Genomic DNA, 21,760 nt, shown 5'->3' on the forward strand with positions numbered 1-21,760 from the left:
AAGGCTGGAGGGGGAGGGGACACACCCAGGACGGGACGCCAGTCCATCTCGCTGCATATAGCTTTCCCTATTTCGGCGCAGTATACACGTTAATTAAAGCGCTCACATGTATTTCAATATTTTATGACTGGTTTAATATTTTAATCGAAAAGGGGAACTATGTACATCGGCCTTCGGTTTCAGGAGGACCGCAATATATGGGACACCAACCGGAAAATTCGCGCCGCGGCTCGTGTAACGCCGTCGGCTTCGTTTTACTACTGCGGGTTCACATGCAGTGGATGTGTGTGGGTAAATCGCTCGTTTTCCCACAGTTTCGCCCTTTGAAAACCCAGCAGCTCTGTCTGCTTTGTTGCAGGAGAGAACAGTGTGTGAAGTTTCGTGTTTAAGTGAGACTGCCGATCAAAACGCGATGTTTTGTGTGTAGCGCTGATTACTGTCACAAAACACGATTATCAAACAGGAGTATGTCACGTGACGTTGGAGGGGGCAGTTTGGGAAAAAGTTCCGAACCATTTTAACACTTTAATACTTTTGAAGATTGTCTGTCTCACCAGCATCATTGTGAAGTAGCGGGTTAACAGCTCTTCCTTGTTTCCTAAATTATTCCATGATTTCACACTGCGTTTGAGGAAAGATACTGCTGCTGCTGTAAAGTGTTTTTTAATAATAAATGTGTTGGAGTGTTCGAAAGGCTTTGACAGATCTCGGAGATTAACGTGAATTAAGGTCGTTTCTGCTTATCATGAAAATAGCTGATATAATTTTATGATGATTTATTTATTTCTGCTGATTCTGAATAATATGTACTACGACTTTTATTAGCTCATTATTAGCACAGAGCAATGGAATATGTGTTGGTGGATGAGGAAGATGACTGCCCTCAGCTGGTCCCCATCCCAGGGAAACAGAACATCAGCACTGAGCAAATTCCTGTGACCCTCATCACTGGCTATTTAGGTAAGATCAGAGTGTGGAAATGACCAAGTCTGATTTTATTTATTTATTTATTTATTTATTTATTTATTTATTTATTTTAGGACAGTGCTAATATATAGGGATATATAATATTTCTGAACATCTGTTTTTCAGAGTACATAGTAAGTGGCAAATTAGGAAATTACTTTCATTGAGAAGAGTTCAGTATTTTCATTGTCAAAAAAACTTTTTGTCCATTGTGCTGTTTCTCATTTCTGATTGTTTTCATGCTTAGGCGCTGGGAAGACAACACTTTTGAATTACATATTAACAGAGCAGCATAATAAGAGAATTGCTGTGATTCTGAACGAGTTTGGAGAAGGTAATTCTCTTTATTTTGATAGAATGATGACTGTTAGTCTCAAGAGCATTTATTGTCACCAAATGAAACCGCAGGCAGTATAGGGTCCATGTTTTGCAATCAGAACTCAGGTTCTACCCTGCTTGCAATCCCTGCCGCAGTCCCTTGAGTAAGGTAATTACCCTGAATTGCTCCAGTAAAAATGACCTGGCTCGTAAATACTTAAGTAGCCTAGTATAAAAACCTCACATTTCAAGTCACCTTAGGAATCTAATTAGTTAATTAATAAACCATTGGATTGAGGTGAATACACAAACTGAAATAATATGATAAATATGTGATGAACATTGTTGCATTAAGCTGCATATGGCAGTAGACTGTTCTGTTAGGAAAATTGCCGTGCTATTGTATAAAAACTTTTGTGTGAAGTAATACATAAAATGCCATAATAGCTTATTAAACATTTAATATAGAAGCTTTGTGCTCTGCATCATGATTGTAATACTGGCTTCCCTCATATAACTCTTATTTTTGAGAATTAAGATTATGAGCAGGGGGGTGCAGTGGCGCAGTGGGTTGGACCGGGTCCTGCTCTCCAGTGGGTCTGGGGTTCGAGTCCCGCTTGGGGTGCCTTGCGACGGACTGGCGTCCCGTCCTGGGTGTGTCCCCTCCCCCTCCGGCCTTACGCCCTGAGTTGCCGGGTAGGCTTCGGTTCCCCGCAACCCCGTGTGGGACGAGCGGTTCTGAAAATGTGTGTGTGTGAGATTATGAGCAGATGTTATTTGTAATCGAAAATTCACACAAGGTACCTCTGAAGAATATTTGCATAATGATGCGTAAAGCAGGAAGGTTCTCAGTTCTGACTCCGATGTGGTGGAACGACCTGTCCCCTTCACTCAGAACTGCTGAAAATCTCTGTCCACATTTAAAAAGGGTCTTAAAACTCACCTCTTCCCGACTCACTTCACCCTTGATCTCTTAAGTTCATGTAATGTGTAAATGTTCATGCATTATAACTTTAAGATCATACCTGTTGAACGGATAAACCTTCACGTAGCTATGCCTGTAATGTAATGTAAATGTTTTTTTTAAAAAAATTATTTTTTGGAAGGTGATTTGGAATCATGGATATTCAGATAAAGTTTTATGCAGCTGCTCGTGTGATGAACATTAGTTCATATGGTGGAAATAAGCAAACTAAATGCACTTTAGAATCATGCATTTGCCTCTAAGTATCTCTTCCTGCTAATGCATTGGTTCTCAATGGGGGGGGTGCAAATTGTTTCCAAGAAAAAAGCACAGACAGTTCATCATTTGGGTACTCAGTGTATTTTATTGCTTTTCAATTATGATTTGCATAAAAATTAAAAACCTAGAAAAATCTATGGAAAAATCTCTTAATTATTAAAAAAAATATAATTTAAAAAGTTTTTAAAAATAATATTAAAAATATTTTTAAAATGCGTTCCTTCTCCCTCTGCATTTTCTTTCTGAGTTGGAGAGGCGGAGCTTAAGCCCACTTTTTATGTATAGCTGGCAGTGTAGACACGAGTCAGAACATCAGAGATACCAGTTGAACTAATCCATGGTGATAAGTTGGTATGGATAAGTTCATCACACGTGCTAAAAGGAGTCGTGGCGATGGTCCATCGTCAGCACCTCCAGCTAAAAAGTCTAAAACAAGAAAGTATGACGAGAGCTATCTTCAATTTGGCTTTACAGTGACTGGGACAGATGCTGAACCGCTGCCCCAGTGTGTTATATGCGCAGATTTGCTGGCAAATGATAGCATGAAGCCTTGCAAGTTGAAGTTCCATTTAGAAACTAAACACCCAAAACTTAAAGACAAACCCTTAGACTTTTTAAAATTAAAGTTATCTTGCCTTACACAGCAGAAACGCACCATCAGCAAACACACGTCAGTGTCAAACAAGTGTCTAGAAGCATCCTACTGCATCTCGCAACGAGTTGCTAGATTAGGAAAATCTCACACAATTGCCGAGGCGCTTATCTTACCTGCTGCTAAAGATATCTGCCAAGTCATGTTTGGGGAGAGTTTCGCACAACAGATTGGTGACATCCCCCTTTCTAATAACACCGTTAGTTACCACATATCTGACATGGCAAATGACATTGAGGAGCAGTTGCTAGCTAACATCATGCAAAGCCAGTACTATGCATTCCAGCTTGATGAGACAACTGATGTTGCAGGGCTAACACAGTTGCTTACGTATCTCAGATATATTAAAAATGGCAATACTGAGGAGGACATTCTTTTCTGTCGGTCTCTTCCAGCGCACGCAACTGGCGAGGCACTATTTGACGTTTTGGATGGATATATACAGGATGCAGGCATATCATGGGGTAGCTGTGTTGGCATATGCACAGACAGGGTGCGTTTCATAACAGGGAGGATTAGTGGCCTGGTCACTCGTGTCCTGCATTTAGCCCCAGTAGCCAGATGGACCCACTGTATGATTCATTGCGAATCTCTTGCATCAAAGCAAATGCCAGAGTCTCTCGAATCTGTTTTAAAACAGGCAGTGCAATTGGTCAATTTTATCAAAGCACAGCCATTAAATGCACGCTTGTTTTCCTTGCTTTGTCAGGAAATGGGAGCTGAACATGAGCAGCTCCTATTTCACACTGAGGCGCGCTGGCTCTCCAGAGGTCGGATTCTACATCGCCTCTATGAATTGCGTTCAGAAGTGAAGGCGTTTCTAGTTGATGCGAAGTCCGACCTTGCACGTTAACTGGATGGCCCCCGGGTGGTTAGCATTGTTGTCATACCTGGTAGACATTTTCGAAAGGTTGAATTTGTTGAACAGGTCGATGCAAGGGAGGGATGCATTTTTCTTCTTTCAGAAAGAGTCAGTGCATTCGTTGGCAAATTGAATCTTTGGCGTGATCGGTTGATGAATAAAAATGTTGACATGTTTCCCAGCTTTGCTGACTGTGTGCAAGAGACAGGGATAAATATCTCCCCTTTGATTAATACAGTCGCTCAACATGTTGATGGACTGAAACAACAGTTCATCCGTTATTTCAGTGAGGATTTCAGTTCGTTTGCTTTGCTTTCGTTTTGGTTGACTGTGATGACTGAATATCCTCAGTAGTCTGACGCCGCCATTAAATTGCTGCTTCCATTCACCTCAACTTATTTGTGCGAGGCCAGGTTTTCAAAATTTACTGCACTGAAAACAAAATACCGAAATCGCCTGCAGGTGGAGGATGACCTCAGGCTTGCGCTGTCCAACATTGAACCGCGCATTGTGCTTCTTTGTAAAAAGAAGCGAGTGCAGGTTTCCCACTAATTTATAATGGCATGGCTAGCGAAACACACCCTGTGTCCCAGTTTGCATATCACATTACTTTACACGTAATGTTACAAATGAGTTCTATATTGTTCAAAAACATTTTTGATAAATTAAGGGCGTGTTCCACTATTGTCCTTTCTATAGTTTTAAAAGAATAAAAGTTAAAAATGTAAAAAAAGTACAAAAAAGAAAAAAGTTTTTAAAAATTATCTATCTAGTCATGGGGGGGGGGGCATGCCACATAATAGGAGAGGTTTGGGGGGGCTTTAGTTCCAAAAGGTTGAGAACCACTGTGCTAATGTAATGAACATATTGTATTTTCTATGAGATGTACGTCACCTTGGAGAAAAGCATCTGTTAAATGAATACATGTAAATGTAATGAGCACACTTACTCCCTATGAAATCAGAAGTTTCAATTCAAAACAGAATTTTAAAAATGGAAAAGGCGGTATAATCATATATGATACATGATATGAAGGAAAGGGGATCGAAAACAAGGAGTGTGTAAATGTATTATGTGTAAGTGATGTCGGACCTGTGGGTTTGAAAAGTTTCCAGAGTAGCTGTGATATTCTGCACTTGGTTTTGAATTAGATTTTCTCTTTGTTTAAGAGACAAGGCCAGAATTTTGCTTGATTTTGGAAATAAATGGGTGAACCTTTGTGGCTCAGGAACACATTCATTTTTTTCTGTTTAAATGAGTGGTAATTAGGAGTTTATTTTGCTAGAACTCATTTGAAAAGAAAATTATTAAGGAATGAATTATGCTCGTTATACAAAGGAAGATGTGCAGTAAATGTTTTAATTTAATGCAGTAACTAAACTTTATGTCCACAAGTGGTTGACAAATCATCGGCACACCCCCCCACTCTCCAAGAATGTACTCGTGCAGAGTGAGAAAAAGGGCTGGCAAAATCATCCTAGACCCTTTGCACCCAGGCCGCTCCCTCTTTGAACTTTTGCAGTCTGGCCGGCGCTACAGGGCACTGAGCACCAGGACAGCCAGGCACAAGAAAAGTTTCTTTCCTCAGGCCATCTACCTCATGAACAGCTAAATGCCCCCTAGGGAGTAAACTGGTGTAATAAACAATGCTATTTATATTTATTTTTCACATCATATCTCTTATTTACTTTCCCTTGCATTGTATATAACATACCTGTACAAACATATGTCTAGTGTCTATTTTGTATATTGTGTACTTTATACTCTATATATTTTTATCTTTTATTAGCCCACTCTACTTTTTTTATCTCTGTCTTGTCACTGTCATTCTGTCTGTGCTGTGGAAGTTCCTGTCACCAAGACAAATTCCTTGTATGTGTAAACATACATGGCAATAAAGCTCATTTATTCAAATATTTGTAAAACATTTGAACTGAAATGTTATTTACAGTTGTACATATACATTTATTTAGCTGATGCTTTTTTCCAAAGTGACTTACAAGGTTAATGTACTTGCAATTATTTATTCATTTAGGTAATTTTACTGGAGCAATTTTTCATAAGTACATTGTTCAAGGGTACTGTAGTAGGAGGTAGGATTTGAACCTTCAGTCTTTAGGACCAAAGGCAACAGCTCTAACCACTATGCTACATTTGCATTTGTTTAGCAGACCCTTTTCTCCAGTGCAATGAACAATTTAGTGTAAACAAAGTGTTTTCACTACAGGAGAATGGCTTTAGATAGGAAATTTTTGAAACAGTTTGTCTTATACCACCATTTTTGCCGCTACACATTGTACTAGTAAATGTCCATAGAAAAGACCCTGATGGGACAGTAGGACATAAAGGAGCAGTGTGTTTTATATAATATCTTAACATTGCATAAAACTGGCTTGTAGATTTATAGTCTGTTTCTCTTTGTGACATTTCCTTAGCCTTTCTGCAAAATGATCAGCTTGCTGCAACATTATGTTTCTGTTTCCTTCAGTTAGTTATTTTATGTTGAATTTGGTTCAGAGGGGAGATGCAAGAAGTGTTTAGTTGAAACTGACTTAATATTTGTGTTCACCATAGATTTTTTGCATTAAAAAATTAATCTCTGAAATGATGCACCCTGAGTTCTATGACTTCTATGCTGTATGTGTGAAGTAGTGATCAGCAATAAACCAGAGAGTAAAGAAAACTTGCACTGTTTGTTATATATGTTCAGATCTACAGTAAAACGTGGCAGTGAAAATGTTAAGCGAAGCGTATGTTATTCTGTAGAAAATGTCTTCATATGTCTGCTTTAGGCAGTGCTCTGGAGAAGTCTCTGTCGGTGAGCCAAGCAGGGGAGCTGTATGAAGAGTGGCTCGAGCTGAGGAATGGATGCCTGTGCTGTTCTGTCAAGTATGTTTTCCCTCTGAGTCTTCTCACCCTGTTTGTACACTGGCGAACAACAGCTATCACTCTGGGTGTCTGTCACACACCAGCTATAGAAATGGTGACAATGCACACACATTGGACACTTGTGTAAAGTGGTAGCTGGTATACTAAACATCCACTAAAATGTTTAAAGTTAGAATTCCAGTATGATCACTGATGTACTCTAGATTGAAGAGTGTGTGAAATGCATTCACATGTGTATTTCATTAATGTTCAATCAATTAGCCCATACATTCATAAAACAAGTAACATGTATAACTGTATATATAAATAAAACATATTTAACTCTGACAGTATTATTTTTGAGGTATATAACAATTTAAAAGGGGAGAGTCATTCCTTTCTGTAGCAAGCTTTGACATTCTTCACTTTTGCAATTAAACTTGATATTTTTAATGCAACTTTGTCTGTCTTTATATTGTTTGGTAATTATTCATTATTTCTGTTGATGCTTTCTTGGTACAGGGATAATGGCTTGAAAGCTATTGAAAATCTCATGGCAAAGAAAGGAAAATTTGATTACATTCTTTTGGAGACCACAGGGTTGGCTGATCCAGGTAAAGCAGCAGAATAACAATATCTAGATTATACTAAATTAATCAGGGTAAATGTATACAAAAATTAATTTTCACAAACAGTTTTGTACAAATTTTTTAAAAATTCAAAGTACTAGTATATTAAATTGTTTTGGTTTCATGGCTGGAAAATACATACAATGCTGCTACATTAAGCTCCAATAATGCATTTCCATTTTATTTGCTGTATATGCATTTTTAAGATTTAGGAACTGAGCATGAGTAACAAAGTAATATACTTGTAACTCAACATTAACTCCATTAAAAAAAAATTCAGTGTAACAAAAGGGTAAAGTAAAAATTTCCATTTAGAATTTGATTGTTCCTTTTAGTGAGTTTTAGTAAAATGTGTAAATTTCCCTGCACTGATTAATGAAGTATTCTGTCCTGTCCTATTCATTACATTGGGTTTTCAACTTAAAAACACAGTTGGAACCAGAAGTCTAATCATATGTTCGCAACTACGAAGTCACTTTTACCAATAATAATAATAACCAATTGGCCACCAATTGCAATCAATAAAAGCTGACTAATACTTACGTCCCTTCACTTATTAATGGTTTATGTACTGTAAACACCTTGGACAAACATATAATAAATAAAAAAAAAAAAAAAACGTTTAATACTGCCATCCCTCCACCCATTACCAAATACCCACTAGTCTTATGCAGGGTCTTGGTGTCTGCAGCCTGTTCCGGAAGTATGAACTGCAAGGCAGGGTACACCCTGGATGTGTTGCTGCTGTATTGTAATTGATCATCTACTTTTATTAAAGATACATTAAAATTAAAAAGTTGAAAATTACTGTTAATACAAAGGTGATCTCTGCAATCTCTACAATCTCCCATCCAGTTCCATCGACAGATTAATCACATCAGCATGTCCTGTGTTCATCAGCTTCCATCCGCTTTCAGCTTTCTTTCTTATCCACACAATCAGTAAAGGCTTAATAAAACAGATTTCCTTCGATATGTCAAAATCGTGGATTTGCCTACAGTAAATAAAAATATTTTTATTTTAAACATTTTTGTTAATGCAGGGGGCATGGTGGCGCAGTGGGTTGGACTGGGTTCTGCTCTCTGGTGGGTCTGGGGTTCAAGTCCCGCTTGGGGTGCCTTGTGACAGACTGGCATGCTGTCCTGGGTGTGTCCCCTCCAGCCTTGCGCCCTGAGTTGCCGGGTTAGGCTCCGGCTCCCCATGACCCTGTGTGGACAAGCGGTTCAGAGGATGCATGTGCATTTTTGTTAATGTTGAGCTACATTCAAAATAAAGTGATTGAAACTAAAAAGACATACTCACTACAAAACCCTATTTAATGCCAGTAATTGACTGATCCATTCCATCAAAATGTGCAACATTCCTGGCGTTATCGATGGCTGACACTCAGGAACACCAGACAGAAGCCGTAAATAGTGGAAGCAAGTTGAAGGCGGTGCCACACTTCTGTTTGTCCTATTCTGCCTGAGGGTTTTACTGCTAGCTAACAGCAGGACACAGAAACACGGGTAAATTTTCTGTTTACAGCAGGTAGAAATTTTAGAGATCTGAATAATGACAGAAATGCCATTAAAATAATCAGTCTGGGAAATTTTTAGAAATCGTAACTCGAATGTTCATAAGGAACCAGTGTATGTATAATGATTACTGGAAATTACATATTGTCCACCTGCAACATATTGATGAGGGAGACACTTTAGTTATGTTCTGCTTTCTTTTAGCAATATTAAAAGCATTTTGTCTAAAAACATGTTGCACTTGCGCTGTGATAGTGACAGGCTGCAAATGGAAAGTTTTTGCTTTGTTACCTCTCGCCAGCACTGAGGTTTGGCTTTGAATTAGAGAAGAAAAAGGATAAATGGATTCAGTCCCCTGTAACGGAAAGAAATCTTGTTTTCATTAGAACAAGCAAATTATTGAAGCTTTGTGGTCTGGAAAAGTGGAGAAATCGATTGGAATGTCATTACTGGTGCATAAGTCATTACTGAGTGCAATGCTGGATGAGTGAACTGTGTAAGTAAGTGACAGGTGTCAGGAGGGCAGTGTGAACGGCTGCAGATCATTGGTGCAAGTGGACATGCTGTGACAGGTGCCCAGGGGCTACTCACTGAGGAGGCCGCTTGCCCTGCACTGTCATTGGATGAGACAGGCTGTCACTCTGCACTCCTCTCAGGTTGACAAGACATAAAATACCATCATCTCCTCATATTCGTTCCCTCTGTTGAAGCACAGATTGGTTTAATGTTTGATTTCTTTTTTTTCTCTCTCTCTCTCTAATACGTTGTTTCTATTATTTTTCTATCAAATATTTATGGTGCTTTCTCATTTCTGACAAAAACTGCAGTATGTGAACAAGTGTGGTGACATGACATGGCAGTAACTTTAAGCACAGAAAAATACATAAAACTGAACCAGATCTCATTTTGCACCTATGTATTTAATAATATTTTTTTTTCTAATTATTTGGTGAAATTGCAAGCTTTAACTGTATGGTGTGGTTTTACTTAATCTTTTTATTGAAGTCTTAGAAGTGTGTATCTCTTATAAATCTCTTATTTCTTTGTACAGGAGCTGTTGCCTCAATGTTTTGGGTTGATGCAGAATTGGGCAGTGAGATATACTTGGATGGTGAGAATTAATTACTATGTCACTTCCACCTAACTGTGTGCTTAAATGACTAAGTGGTGAATACCTTCTGCTTATTTCCATTAATAGCAATAACATTTTCAATAGTTGCAATCTGCAGCTTTGGGGAAGTTGATCTGAATAGTCGACACAGTGTTATTTGAAGTTGTTTGTAATTTGATATTTGATAGGATTATTTGTTCATTTCTGTTAGCCATGTATTCAGGTATGGTTTGTGCTGATTCAGGTTCATGCATTATGAAGTACAGTATCTTAAGAAAATAACTGCAGGTTGTATCCTCAGTTGTCAGTTTTGTTAGAATTCCTAAAAAAAAATAGTGAGGACTATGTATTGATTTTTGCAAAATGTAAAAGTTGCTTTTTTTTTCAGGTATAATTACAGTCATAGATGCAAAATATGGATTGAAGGTAAAACTTTTGAGTCTTTTTTGTGTAATTAAATTTAGAATTATTAATTGAAATAGCTTTGAAAAGAACTATTTAATTGAAAAATAGCTTTGAAATGACTTGGGTTTTTTGGAATGGAAGGAGGGATAATAAAAGTTAATAGTCATGAACATGAAGGTGTTATTTATCTTGCCTTCCCTGTTAGCTGGAGAACATCTGTAATGTGTCACCGCCCCCAAACCACCAAACACGAAACCTTTGATTTAACAATTTGAGGAGAAGCAGCAATTGTGACACTTACGTAATAGGTTGCAATTTGAAGGTGTCATGCTTGGCGGGTTGGCCTCTTCAGGATGCGGACAGCATGGGCCCCTCTGTGGGCATGGAGCTTGATTGAAACTGAAGGAGTAATTGATATCAGAAGCGATCACTCTAATGGGGTTGTTGCGCTCACACACTCTGAAATATCCCAGTGCTCTGAGCCTGATGACGGTTGTGCTGAGACTTTGAGTCCAGGGTCCACGGTCCCTGACACCTCAGGGCCGCGCACGTCCATCTTCTTTCCCATTTCTTGCCGCGATGTAGGAGAAAAAATAATAAACGTAGCAAATTGTTTTCCATACTGCTGGGTGGTCTGCAGTCAGGCTTGAGACGAGAGGTTGCAGCAAAGGTTGCCCTTCTCAGATGCTCTGTTATTACATATTAAACTGTGCAAATAGAAAAACTACTCTGATTTGTAATGGTAAATGTGGTAAATGGGAAATAAATAGGATTATCACTCATGGGTCAGGCATCTTGGAATGATTACATTTATATACGAACACCTTCACGTTCCCCTTTCTCTATTTTGGAGATGCTACTTTCTCCTTTTGTGGGACCTAGGTGAAGTGTATTAATATGGGGGTTTTTTTTGGTTTTTCCTGACCACTTTGGTAAATAGGGGAAGGGTCTGCAAAAGCTGGAAATGACAAAAAGCCATTGTGATGCACTTACACAAAAAAAGCAGATGCATTTTATTCTGTATGTTTTTTTTTTTAGAACTACGTTAATAGTCTTTCTGTAATAGGGTCTTTAACCATTAAATTCTCCATTAAACAAAGATCTTTGGTGGTAGATGGTGAACACCAGTTTTATGAATGTATTGATGTCTATGTCCACTGTTGAAAGTGACGTAAAACATCCAAGAGAAAAAAACCAAATGGTCCTACTTCCTGTTCTGTTCTATTGAAGGTGTTATGTATATGACTGTGTGACATGAGGAGAGCTGTTGTTTTTCAGCATCTGATGGAAGAAAAACCGGAAGGCTTAGTTAATGAGGCTGCAAGGTACGTTTTTATTTGACCTTATGTCGTCACTTTTCTCATGACATAATGTATGTGCTGTCAACACCCCATTTACTTTTTTACTGTTACATTTACCTGATATGATTCCAGTGGATACTGTCACAGTGTAGTACCCTATCCTGGCTTACCATAATTGTCCCATATTCAAGAGCTGAAGTATTGAGCTTGATGTTTTTTCTTCCGTCCATTTAGAATTTTCTTTATTATCTACACAATCAATAATCATAATGACTTCTGCTCAACACATTGCCTTGTTCTGCTGAGCAAGTGTGCAAAAAGAATACACGAGAGTCATCCCTTTTCTCCCGTTGTTATAACATGCAGCTGTTTCTCCCCCTTGTTCGTTCCAACTGCTGTGTTCCTAGCCACCCACATATTGACCCCAGGGTTCTGGAACTCTGGAACAACAGACCACATTTGGAAATCCCAATGGTTAATCAAACATCAGTGCACATTCACAACAATGAGTAATCCTGTTTCCCTTAATCATTTCTGAATGATTAATCCTGGTTTTGTAGTGTTGCTGTAAGGATAATTAGGCATGTTTGCATCGTTTTGCAGGCAGATCGCACTGGCTGACCTGGCCATCATCAATAAGACTGACTTAGTTAATGAAGAAGAGCTGAATCAACTCCAAGAGACAGTCAGGTAGGAGGGAGGAGACACTGGTTCACATCAAAAACCTTGTGAGTTAGTGCCATATGACAGTTTACTGTATCGCCATTCATTCTTTGCTGTACTCCTCAACCTGCTCCATTAATTATGATTATTGATTGGAAAGCTTCACCAAACACTTCATTGATTACTTTATCCTCTTCCCCATTGTAACCGTTTATTTTTTAGAAACATCTGACAAACACTCAGCTGTCAGTTCTTGCCTACTGGCTGTATGTTCAGTCTGAGGTGTACCTTCTAATTTTAGGTTGCACTACAGGACTAGAAAACAATGAGCTACACCGTTACCAAACAATCCACTCAGCAGCCCAAGGGATTCATTTATTAAAATAAAACCATTGTTACACATGAGTCTTATTTCTTTAAATTAACTGGATTCTTTGCAGTTGTCCTCTTCATTGAGCCATGATCCAACTTTGTGTTCATGTCTTTCTCCTCATGTAGGTCAATAAATGGACTTGTGAAAATTGTAGAAACTCAGAAGTCCAGGTGAGTCTCTCAAAATACTTGGACACAAAAAAATGTTGCCCTTATAACTTAGTCAGATACTTCACTAACTTTCAAACCTAATGGTTCAAGAAATACACACATTTTCAGAACCGCTTGTCCCATACGGGGTCGCGGGGAACCAGAGCCTACCCGGTAACAAAGGGCATAAGGCTGGAGGGGAAGGGGACACACCCAGGACGGGACGCCAGTCCGTCGCAAGGCACCCCAAGCGGGACTCGAACCCCAGACCCACTGGAGAGCAGGACTGTGGTCCAACCCACTGCGCCACTGTGCCACCGCACCCCTTGATTCAAGAAATATCTTTAATAATTTATTAAAGAAAAAGTCTCACTTTAGAAAAGTACAAAAATGTTTGAACACTGTCGGAAGCCGACTGAAGGAACAGTAGGACATCGATGTTACATGGATGAATTTTGAGACTGTGTGAGTCCCTCTGAATTGGACTTTATACTTTAAGAAGGAAATGTGAAATTCACTTTCCCTGGAAGTCCTGCTGGAAGTCCTAACAGAAATTAAGCCTTGTGGCTGGATCTTCCCCCACTCTTAGTGTTTTCCTGCTTTGTTGCAAAATTTTTCCTTGAAAAAAGAACCACCACCTCCTTTGGCTTCCATAAACATTATTCCCTCTCTGGGGTAGAACCACCATCTGACCTACTCAAACATCAGCCTTGGTCTCCAGGGGTGTCGCTTTAGCCTGACTTGGCTGGTCTCTGTACACAATAGTTAATGCTAACAAGGACTCTCCAAAGAGCCGTCCTGCAGCCTTGCTTGTTAGTTTCTTTTCACAGCCATGAGAAGGGTGATGGCATTGGTACCACACGTCAGGAGTTATCAAGACCTCTAGATTTTGCTGGGATGCATATGGTTTGAGTAAATATTAGTGTAATTTGGTATAATGTAAATATTCTGAGTAAAGACTTCCTAACCATAAAGCCATAGCAAACCATATGATTAATATAGTAAATTATTACTCCATAAATCTCTTTTTAAGATTTTTCAGCTGCTTATTTATTATGGATTCTTGTGATCTTCAGTTTATCCCAGGAAACTTAAGGTATAAGGCAGCTTACCGGTGCAGTGAAGGTACTCATGCACAATCACCACTGACAAAATGTGCCAACTCCTACAGAACTGCCGCTAAAATTGAATCCAGTCACTGACGTATGAGGCAAACATGCTACCCATAAAGTCATATGGCAGCTAATGTTTACTTTTATACATATAATATGAGCACTTTCCGCTATAACAAGAAACCAAACAATAGTAATATTTTCGAGAAGCATGTACTAATTGTGGTTGAAGAAATGACTGAGTGTCTGTATAATACTGATTATTCTGAAATTGTGTTAATGCAGAATTGATCCCTTTTCCTAGGGTTGATTTATGCCAAGTACTAGATTTGCATTCCTTCGACAGCAAGAGTGGTGCAAGGTAACTATCAGTTCATTTTTCACTTCTCAAATTGACAGTCATTTGCAGATTTTCAAAACTAATGGCAAAAAACCATCTGACCTTTAACACAGTAAAATATGTGAGTGAAATACCATGTTCTTCTGAACTCATCAAAATGTAGGGATTAAAACCAAGCTAAGATATATTAAAGGCTGAAAAGAATTTTTTAAAAACACTAATTTAGAAAGATTTCTTCAAAGCTTTTCAGTGGCAGTGTTTTCCATTTGCCTCTTGCTAGATCTGACTCTTTGAAGGTGGTATCCCCCCTCTAACCCAGCTGCATCACACGAATAGCAAAGGGACTAATCTGTTGGACAATGTTTGTCCTCCTCATGTGGCTATAGACAGTTAACTGCTGTAGAAAAGACCTGGGTGTGCATTTTGGCCACCCTACCCCCCACCTTCTTGCTTACCACCCACTTTCACCTATGTCAGGAGGGTCCAGATTAAGGGTGCAAACAGAAATTCCCCAAAAAATCAGATGAAGTGGTCGTTTGCAGGTGGGACACATGGGGTGTTGAGTGTTCTTGCACGCGCTACATCTCTTTGTGTATGTAGCTGGGATGGTGAGAAGCACATTTTTCCCATCAACATTTGTCAGCTTTTGTGGCACTGATAAGAACTTTTTCTAAGATGACATTTCTGCCTAATTTTGAGGATTGAAAAAGCTCATCTGGTTGTTTGGCCCCTGTGAAACATTTTAATAAGTCTGTCTAATAGAGCGTGTCCCATATTTAAAACATATTGCAATCCTTTGGAACTGTTTTTCATGTGTGAAATAAGACTGAATATAAGTGGTTTTCACAAAGTACAGTAGACTTGCATCTGTAGTTGGGAGTGAAGGACTGCTGCCTTTCATAGTACTTATTTTTAATTTCTAGGCTGCAAGAAAAACTACAGCTTGTGAAAACAACTCGACCACATCTAGACAAGGTACTGATGTCAGTTGCAGTGTAGTTTAGTGAAACCTTCCCCATTAATCAATTTAAACTGAAGTGGGGGGAGGATCTTCAAAAGTAATTAAACAAGTGTGATGTTTAATGTGAGGTTGACCCAGTGCAGGAAATTAAATCATTTTAATAAAATGTAAAGACTATTTTTTCTTGATATTTGATATGTCATTTTGAAGCACTTTATTTCCTTAAACTACTTGTCATTTGATCAATAACTGCTCTCATCTTAGTAAAATAATTTAACATCTAACAGTACACATGCACTTTTTCTAATGCATCTTTAGAATTTTTATGAAAGAAGATTATTTTTGACATTATGATTGAAGAGACAATAATGTATACTGATGGGTTGTCAGGGTGTTGCATTATATGAGCAAGAAAAGATGCTGGGTCACACACAGAGCTGCTGTGAAGCCTGAAGACTGCCTGCTGTGGCCAGCTGAAAAACGCATGTCCCACATTGTTGTCCTTGCTTTGTTCTATGTGCTGTGTCCCGTAATGTTCGCTCGGGAGGGAACCGAATGTTTGTCATCTGTTCCCCCGATCCTCTTTAGTCACGTGCTTGGCCACCCCCACTTGCTCTTTTCATGCAAATGGACCCTCTGCTTAGCGTTGTTATACCAAGTAAAAAAGGAAGTTTGTAGCAACAACACAAATACAATACCGTATATATCTGCAAAGTGACATTTTATTGCCCTGAGCAAGTTCCCATGAAGAGGCAAACGATGATCAGGTTGATGAAAAGAGCTATTTTAGTTGCCACGTGAAGGTGTTGCAGGCATTATTGACAAGATCCTGAGCAGCTTGTTTTAAAGCAATTAACGCTTGACCACTGAAGAATGTGGACAAAATTATCAAATGTAGTTGTGTCACTAGTCATCGATGTATTTCTCTATGCATGTGTCACTATTTTAAATATTTTAAAAATTTAATTTGTCGCTTTTTAAGAATTAAGTGCAAAAAATAAACACAGCTTCATCTCCTCCTCTTTAGCACAAATGCAGTTCAAATTCCCCTCGAGTCATTTTACATTGTTTTTTATTCCTTGGATTTTGAGAAATGTTTCTCTGCAAGGAATACAGTCTTTCATCATTACTTCATCATTACTTGATTTACAAAAAAATTTATTTACAAAATATGTTGTAATACAGTTCATCTTTATGAGCCTGTTTAGTGTTGTATTATCTTTAAAAGCTAACTTGTGTTTTTCATAATCAGTATAGTGAATATGAAAACTATACATTACAAGCTAAGAATGGAAAATTTTGGAAACCTCTTTAACCACAGCTCACTTTGCATATATACTCATAACACAACATGAGTGTGAATCCACATAATGTGAAAATTGTCATTTTCTTTTTTTAAAGAACATTTTGACTGTGACATTCGAAGTTTGTGGGAGTGTTTTTGAGGAAGACCTAAACATATTTATTCAGGTAAAAAATACACTATTTATTGCAAAACTTAGTGTAAACTGTTGCTTATGCAGGAATTACCAATTAGTTATTTTTTTGCAGAATCTTTTATGGGAGAAGACTTTTAAAAACAAAGATGGTTTGGTAATGAATGTTATACGATTAAAGGTAAAATATTTCATTATTAAAAAATAGTTTGGAGTTTGTTAGGACAGAATATAATATGATCATAAGTGATATGTTTGTCTGATATATTTTTTTCCCACACCACGCTACCAGGGTATTGTGTCCCTCTGGGGAAAGACCCACCAGGTGATTGTGCAAGGGGTGCACGAGTTGTATGACCTGGAAGAGACTCCACAAGTGTGGAGTGAATCTGAGCCCAGGGCCAATCGCCTGGTCATCATCGGTGAGACCAGTTCTTTCATTACCTGACATCTGATTTTTCCCTGTTGTTAACCACTATCAGTTAGTCACAAATGAAGTTTTTCTCATTACTACAACTGAAACAGAGTAACCAGCATTAATCTTTTGAATTGCAAGAATGAATTCCTGTGCTCAGCCATAATACTACATGGTTAAATGTCAGTGACATGTTTACTTTTATTAACCCATTCCTTATCATTTGTCTTTGTAGCTTGTAGTTTTATCCAGAATTGAATTTCTTACCCATTCTTACAGCAAAATGATTTACCTGAGCAATTCAGTTTACTTTGCCCAGCAGTATCCTTAACATGCACCCTACCTGCCTAGATAATACACCTCATACAGGTCATACTGTATTTACATTGTGAAAACTTTTGTTAGTTTGGAAATTTCCGTGGGAAGTAGTTATCAGTTTAATGCATCAAATGTTAATAGTCACATGAAGTGTGAAGTGAATAAACTAGAAATGTTTTTATTTCAAAGTAGTGAGCTATAATTTTTTGTTTGTCATCTTTTCCTCATTAGATGCCTTGTTTTTTTTATCTGTCCTTCCTCCACTTGCAGGGAGGAATTTAGACCAGGAGGTTCTTCAGCAGCAGTTCATTGCTACAGTTTTGAACAAGAAGAATAGGGACTGAAAAATGGGGGTATTCATTGTCTTTGTGATACTGTGGGTAAACAGCTCATTATGAATAATATAAGAATGAATGTCTGTCTCTTCATCTTAAAAATATGCTACTAAAATTATCTTTGATTGTCATACCACATATGGAGTGTAATCCTCCCAGCTATTAAAGCTGCTGTGTAACAAATGACTATCTTCACAGCATGCCAGTAAAGCTCTTCCGGCTCTCAGTGCCAGAATTGCGTTTGTGTCTTTGCCTGTTGGTTGTAGGTGGTCATGGAAAATGGAGCTTTGTAGTCGGTACTTCATGTTTTTTTCTTTAATGGCATTCCCTCTAACATTTTTTTTTTTTTTTTTTAATAAATATCCCTAGTCCACAAGATAGTAAAGGTGACATTTATAAGGTGCTGCTGACATAAGAAGTGATGATTATTTTAGTTACTGCCAGAATTATGGCTGTATTGCAATCATTCATATTTCAGACTCTTATTCTCTGTTTGTTTATTAGTTAAACTTATGTTAAAATGTAGCATTATAGGATATACTTTAAATGATTGACAAACTGATACTTGAAAAAGTATGTAGGTGGGATAATGTTCTAACATTATTATGAGCTGCAAGTAGAGAAACATGTCTTTAGGCCTCCCTGAACAAGGGATGTTTTTTGCCCCAGAAACATGTTGTATGCTGTATTATTCATGTCTATGAAATGTGTGCAGACTGATCTACTATAATTACTTTATTTGAAGAACTATACTACTGCAATAACTACGAATATAATTAAAGTTTGAAAATAGATTAAGAGGAATGATAATGTTTTTTTTTGTGATTTTTTTAAAAAAATATTTAGAATGCATTTAAACAGTTCATTCAGGAAAATGGGAAAGACATTATGACGTGTACCTTAGTTTATAATGTGTATATTTTAAATTCTTTTACATGTGAGGATATTGGAAGCAGCCCTGTCTCTGTGGATCAATGCGCGTCGCAGGGCTTAGGATTTTCTCAGACCTTCCCGTTATTTACTAAACACACTCTGGCTGTGCCGTTTCCTATTTGATTCTGATGTTTATAGCGCCCTTTACAGAGGTAGAAATGACTCTTTCACGAATGCCGGCGGGGGGCCGCGTCCCACAGCCGTTTCCATGGCGTCGGTCCGTCCGCCAACAGAACAGAACAGAACTGAGCTTCAGTTTCACTGCGGCGACGCGCTCCTACAAGGCGACCCTGCGTCTGCGCTGTTTCAGATGAAACAAGTTCATTGGCACTTTTAAATATATGTAAATATGTCATTTATATGGAAATTTGTGCGCTGTAAAACAAATACATTTTTAGTTAATAGAAGATAAAAATAATGCTAAAGTATCATGAAAATCGCACGGAGATAAAATTTAATGACGTCCCAGACACACTCAAGTCCGAACTTTAATAACCAGAGAATTTTTATTTCTGTTTGACGTTTCCTCTGTTGCACGGCATTGATCATCTTGTAAGAATGTCACTAATGTCCCCGATCGTTTTTTTTAATCCTAAAAATTTAATAGTTGCAATATGAAGTAGATGTTTGCGGAAAATATCTGTGATTCCACCTGCGTGCTAGTGAAAAAGAACAATTCGATTTTGCATGTTTTAGATATCTAGGCTGTAAATTTATCTTTATTAAATCAAATTAACCTTAAAAAGTCCAATGTTTGGGCCAATATCTCAAGACCTTCCTTGAAGGACTGCTGTATTGTAAATAAAAGGCTCAGGTGCCTTAATGCCTTTTAGGACATCACGTTGGTGATCTTAACCTGAATTTTTAAAAAAACCGAATTAATATGACGTATTCGCGACTTCTTCTGATTAATATTAATTAGTAACTGTTTTCTCGGTACTTTGTGTTCCCCACCTGCGAGACTGTCAATCCCCCGTGGAGACGGGCCACTGCGATAGGCTCCCCGTCAATGGGACAGTGAGGGTGCGTTGACCCCCCCCCCCATAAAAACCCGAAATGACCACAATCTGACCAGTCATCACAACCCGAGCGCAACTCGTTACTCGGTGAGGACAAGGGCCTACAGCTTCTTCACCTCGCCTTCTTTCTTTTTTTCTTTTATCCTTAACTGTCGCTTTTACAAAGTACTGTGTGATTATGACCTTATCCAAGGGTTATCAAGTCGTCCAACAGCGAGCAGCAGAGTCGCCCGAAGAGGAGGAAATAGACATTGTCGGGGAGGACGAGCAGCACACGGCGGAGGTGTCCGCAGAGCCCGGCTCAGGAGCGGACCTTTGCGAAGCCCATCGCTCTGCGGAGGAGGGTGAGGCCCCTGTGTGTGTGTCGGGCAGACTGTGTAAAAACGCGGTGAAGCCGCCGTACTCGTACATCGCGCTCATCACCATGGCCATCCTGCAGAGCCCACAGAAGAAACTGACCCTCAGCGGCATCTGCGACTTCATCAGCAGCAAATTCCCTTATTACCGCGAGAAGTTCCCCGCGTGGCAGAACTCCATCCGACACAACCTGTCCCTCAACGACTGCTTCGTGAAGATCCCCAGGGAGCCCGGCAACCCGGGCAAAGGCAACTACTGGTCCCTGGACCCCGCCTCCGAGGACATGTTCGACAACGGCAGCTTTCTCCGCAGAAGGAAGCGCTTCAAAAGGAGTCAGGCCGACTGTGGCAAAGACGCGTTCATGTTCTACCCGAGTGTGAGCTGCTTCCCGCCGTACGGCCCAGCAGCTTACTGTGCGCAGGGTGCGAGCTGCCTGCCCTTCCAGGAAGGGGCTGTGATCCCCCCTTCCGCCTCTTTTCAGCATCACGCCGGGCTGCGGAGCTGCAAGGCCTCGGGGCCCAAGAGCTTCCAGGTGCAGCTGTACGGCGGCCCACCGGTGCCCCGCGCTACCGCGCGCGCTCCGCGCGACAAATGTTCCTTCAGTATCGACAGCATCATGGGAGTGCAGTCCTCCAGCGCGCAGAGCCAGAGTGAGAGCCTCGAGGCTCCGACCACCTACTTCGTACAGAGCATGTTCTCCGCTCCCGGAATTCCCTTCAGCGCGACTCCCTTCATGTCGAAGCCTCCCAGCGGGGGTTCCACCCATCAGAGCCCCTAGAGCTGACAGGGACTCTGTGTGTGTGTGTGTGTGTGTGTGTGTGTGTGTGTGTGTGCGCGCGTGCTCGTGTGCTCGTTATTGACCAGAGAAGTACCGGCGACACGCGCTACATGAATGTGCCGCTTTTACACACTTATTTAATGTAAATCAAATGTGTTAATATATGTGACTATGATATATGAGCTGTGTATGTGAAATGCGTCGCAATATAACAAAATATGAGTACTGTGTACTGTGAAAAAGTTGAAAATAAAACAAAAAAAATAATGTAACAAATTTTTTCCTTTGTGAGATATTTTACAGTAACTGTATTGTTGTTATCTATAATAATTGACTTGACGCTTCTTCCTAACTAAAGGGACTTATAGACTGTTAAGCCAGCAACGGCGATTTACCCATTTATACAGATGAGGATTTTTTACTGGAGTAAGTTAAGGTAAGTACCTTGCTCAAGGGTGAGACATCAGCTGACAGGAATCAAAGCTGAGTACTTGAAAGGCGGTACCTCTGACCAGTACTCCACCCACTGCCCTCCCACAATAACTAGTTGTTAGATGAGAATCATAAAACATACAAAAACTTTAATAACTGTCGGTCACGTTTCTGTTACAGGAGGATTTGTTCACTGACAGAAAAAAAAAAAAAATTCAATATCGAGCAATTTTTTTTCTGCATAACCACTTGAAGTAAAATATTGAT

The 21,760-nt window shown here is 39.3% G+C and overlaps 2 protein-coding genes across 7 annotated transcripts; both read left to right on the forward strand.

Annotated features, from left to right (window-relative positions):
* The first annotated feature begins 185 nt into the window (after positions 1-185).
* Positions 186-18,778, forward strand: cbwd (COBW domain containing). Of its 6 annotated transcripts, none has more exons than XM_018760079.1 (16): positions 186-389; positions 826-960; positions 1,214-1,300; positions 6,834-6,930; positions 7,432-7,523; positions 10,107-10,166; positions 10,555-10,592; positions 11,850-11,896; positions 12,476-12,562; positions 13,034-13,078; positions 14,474-14,530; positions 15,433-15,484; positions 16,872-16,940; positions 17,022-17,087; positions 17,199-17,328; positions 17,910-18,778. In XM_018760079.1, the coding sequence occupies exons 2-16, from the start codon at positions 846-848 to the stop codon at positions 17,981-17,983; spliced, it is 1,116 nt and encodes a 371-aa protein (XP_018615595.1). In that variant the 5' UTR covers positions 186-389; positions 826-845; the 3' UTR covers positions 17,984-18,778. The 6 variants fall into 6 exon arrangements, with proteins under 6 accessions (XP_018615595.1, XP_018615597.1, XP_018615596.1 ...); XM_018760081.1 differs by having other exon boundaries at positions 186-367; XM_018760080.1 differs by having other exon boundaries at positions 186-291.
* Positions 18,779-18,799: 21 nt separating this feature from the next.
* On the forward strand, positions 18,800-21,178 carry foxd5 (forkhead box D5). The gene has a single exon (XM_029259527.1). It carries the CDS (start codon positions 20,105-20,107, stop codon positions 21,059-21,061), a length of 957 nt encoding a protein of 318 aa, XP_029115360.1. The 5' UTR covers positions 18,800-20,104; the 3' UTR covers positions 21,062-21,178.
* Positions 21,179-21,760: the final 582 nt, after the last annotated feature.

This window comes from Scleropages formosus, chromosome 17 (genome assembly GCF_900964775.1).
Source record: "Scleropages formosus chromosome 17, fSclFor1.1, whole genome shotgun sequence".
Classification (NCBI taxonomy): domain Eukaryota; kingdom Metazoa; phylum Chordata; class Actinopteri; order Osteoglossiformes; family Osteoglossidae; genus Scleropages; species Scleropages formosus.

Excerpts from the sequence above, each read along its gene's own strand:
- foxd5 (XM_029259527.1), top strand. The coding sequence starts at position 20,105 with ATGACCTTATCCAAGGGTTATCAAGTCGTCCAACAGCGAGCAGCAGAG.
- cbwd (XM_018760079.1), top strand. The coding sequence starts at position 846 with ATGGAATATGTGTTGGTGGATGAGGAAGATGACTGCCCTCAGCTGGTC. Across the intron at positions 16,941-17,021 it reads ACCTAAACATATTTATTCAG|AATCTTTTATGGGAGAAGAC; the intron begins GTAAAAAATACA and ends ATTTTTTTGCAG. Across the intron at positions 17,329-17,909 it reads CAATCGCCTGGTCATCATCG|GGAGGAATTTAGACCAGGAG; the intron begins GTGAGACCAGTT and ends CTCCACTTGCAG.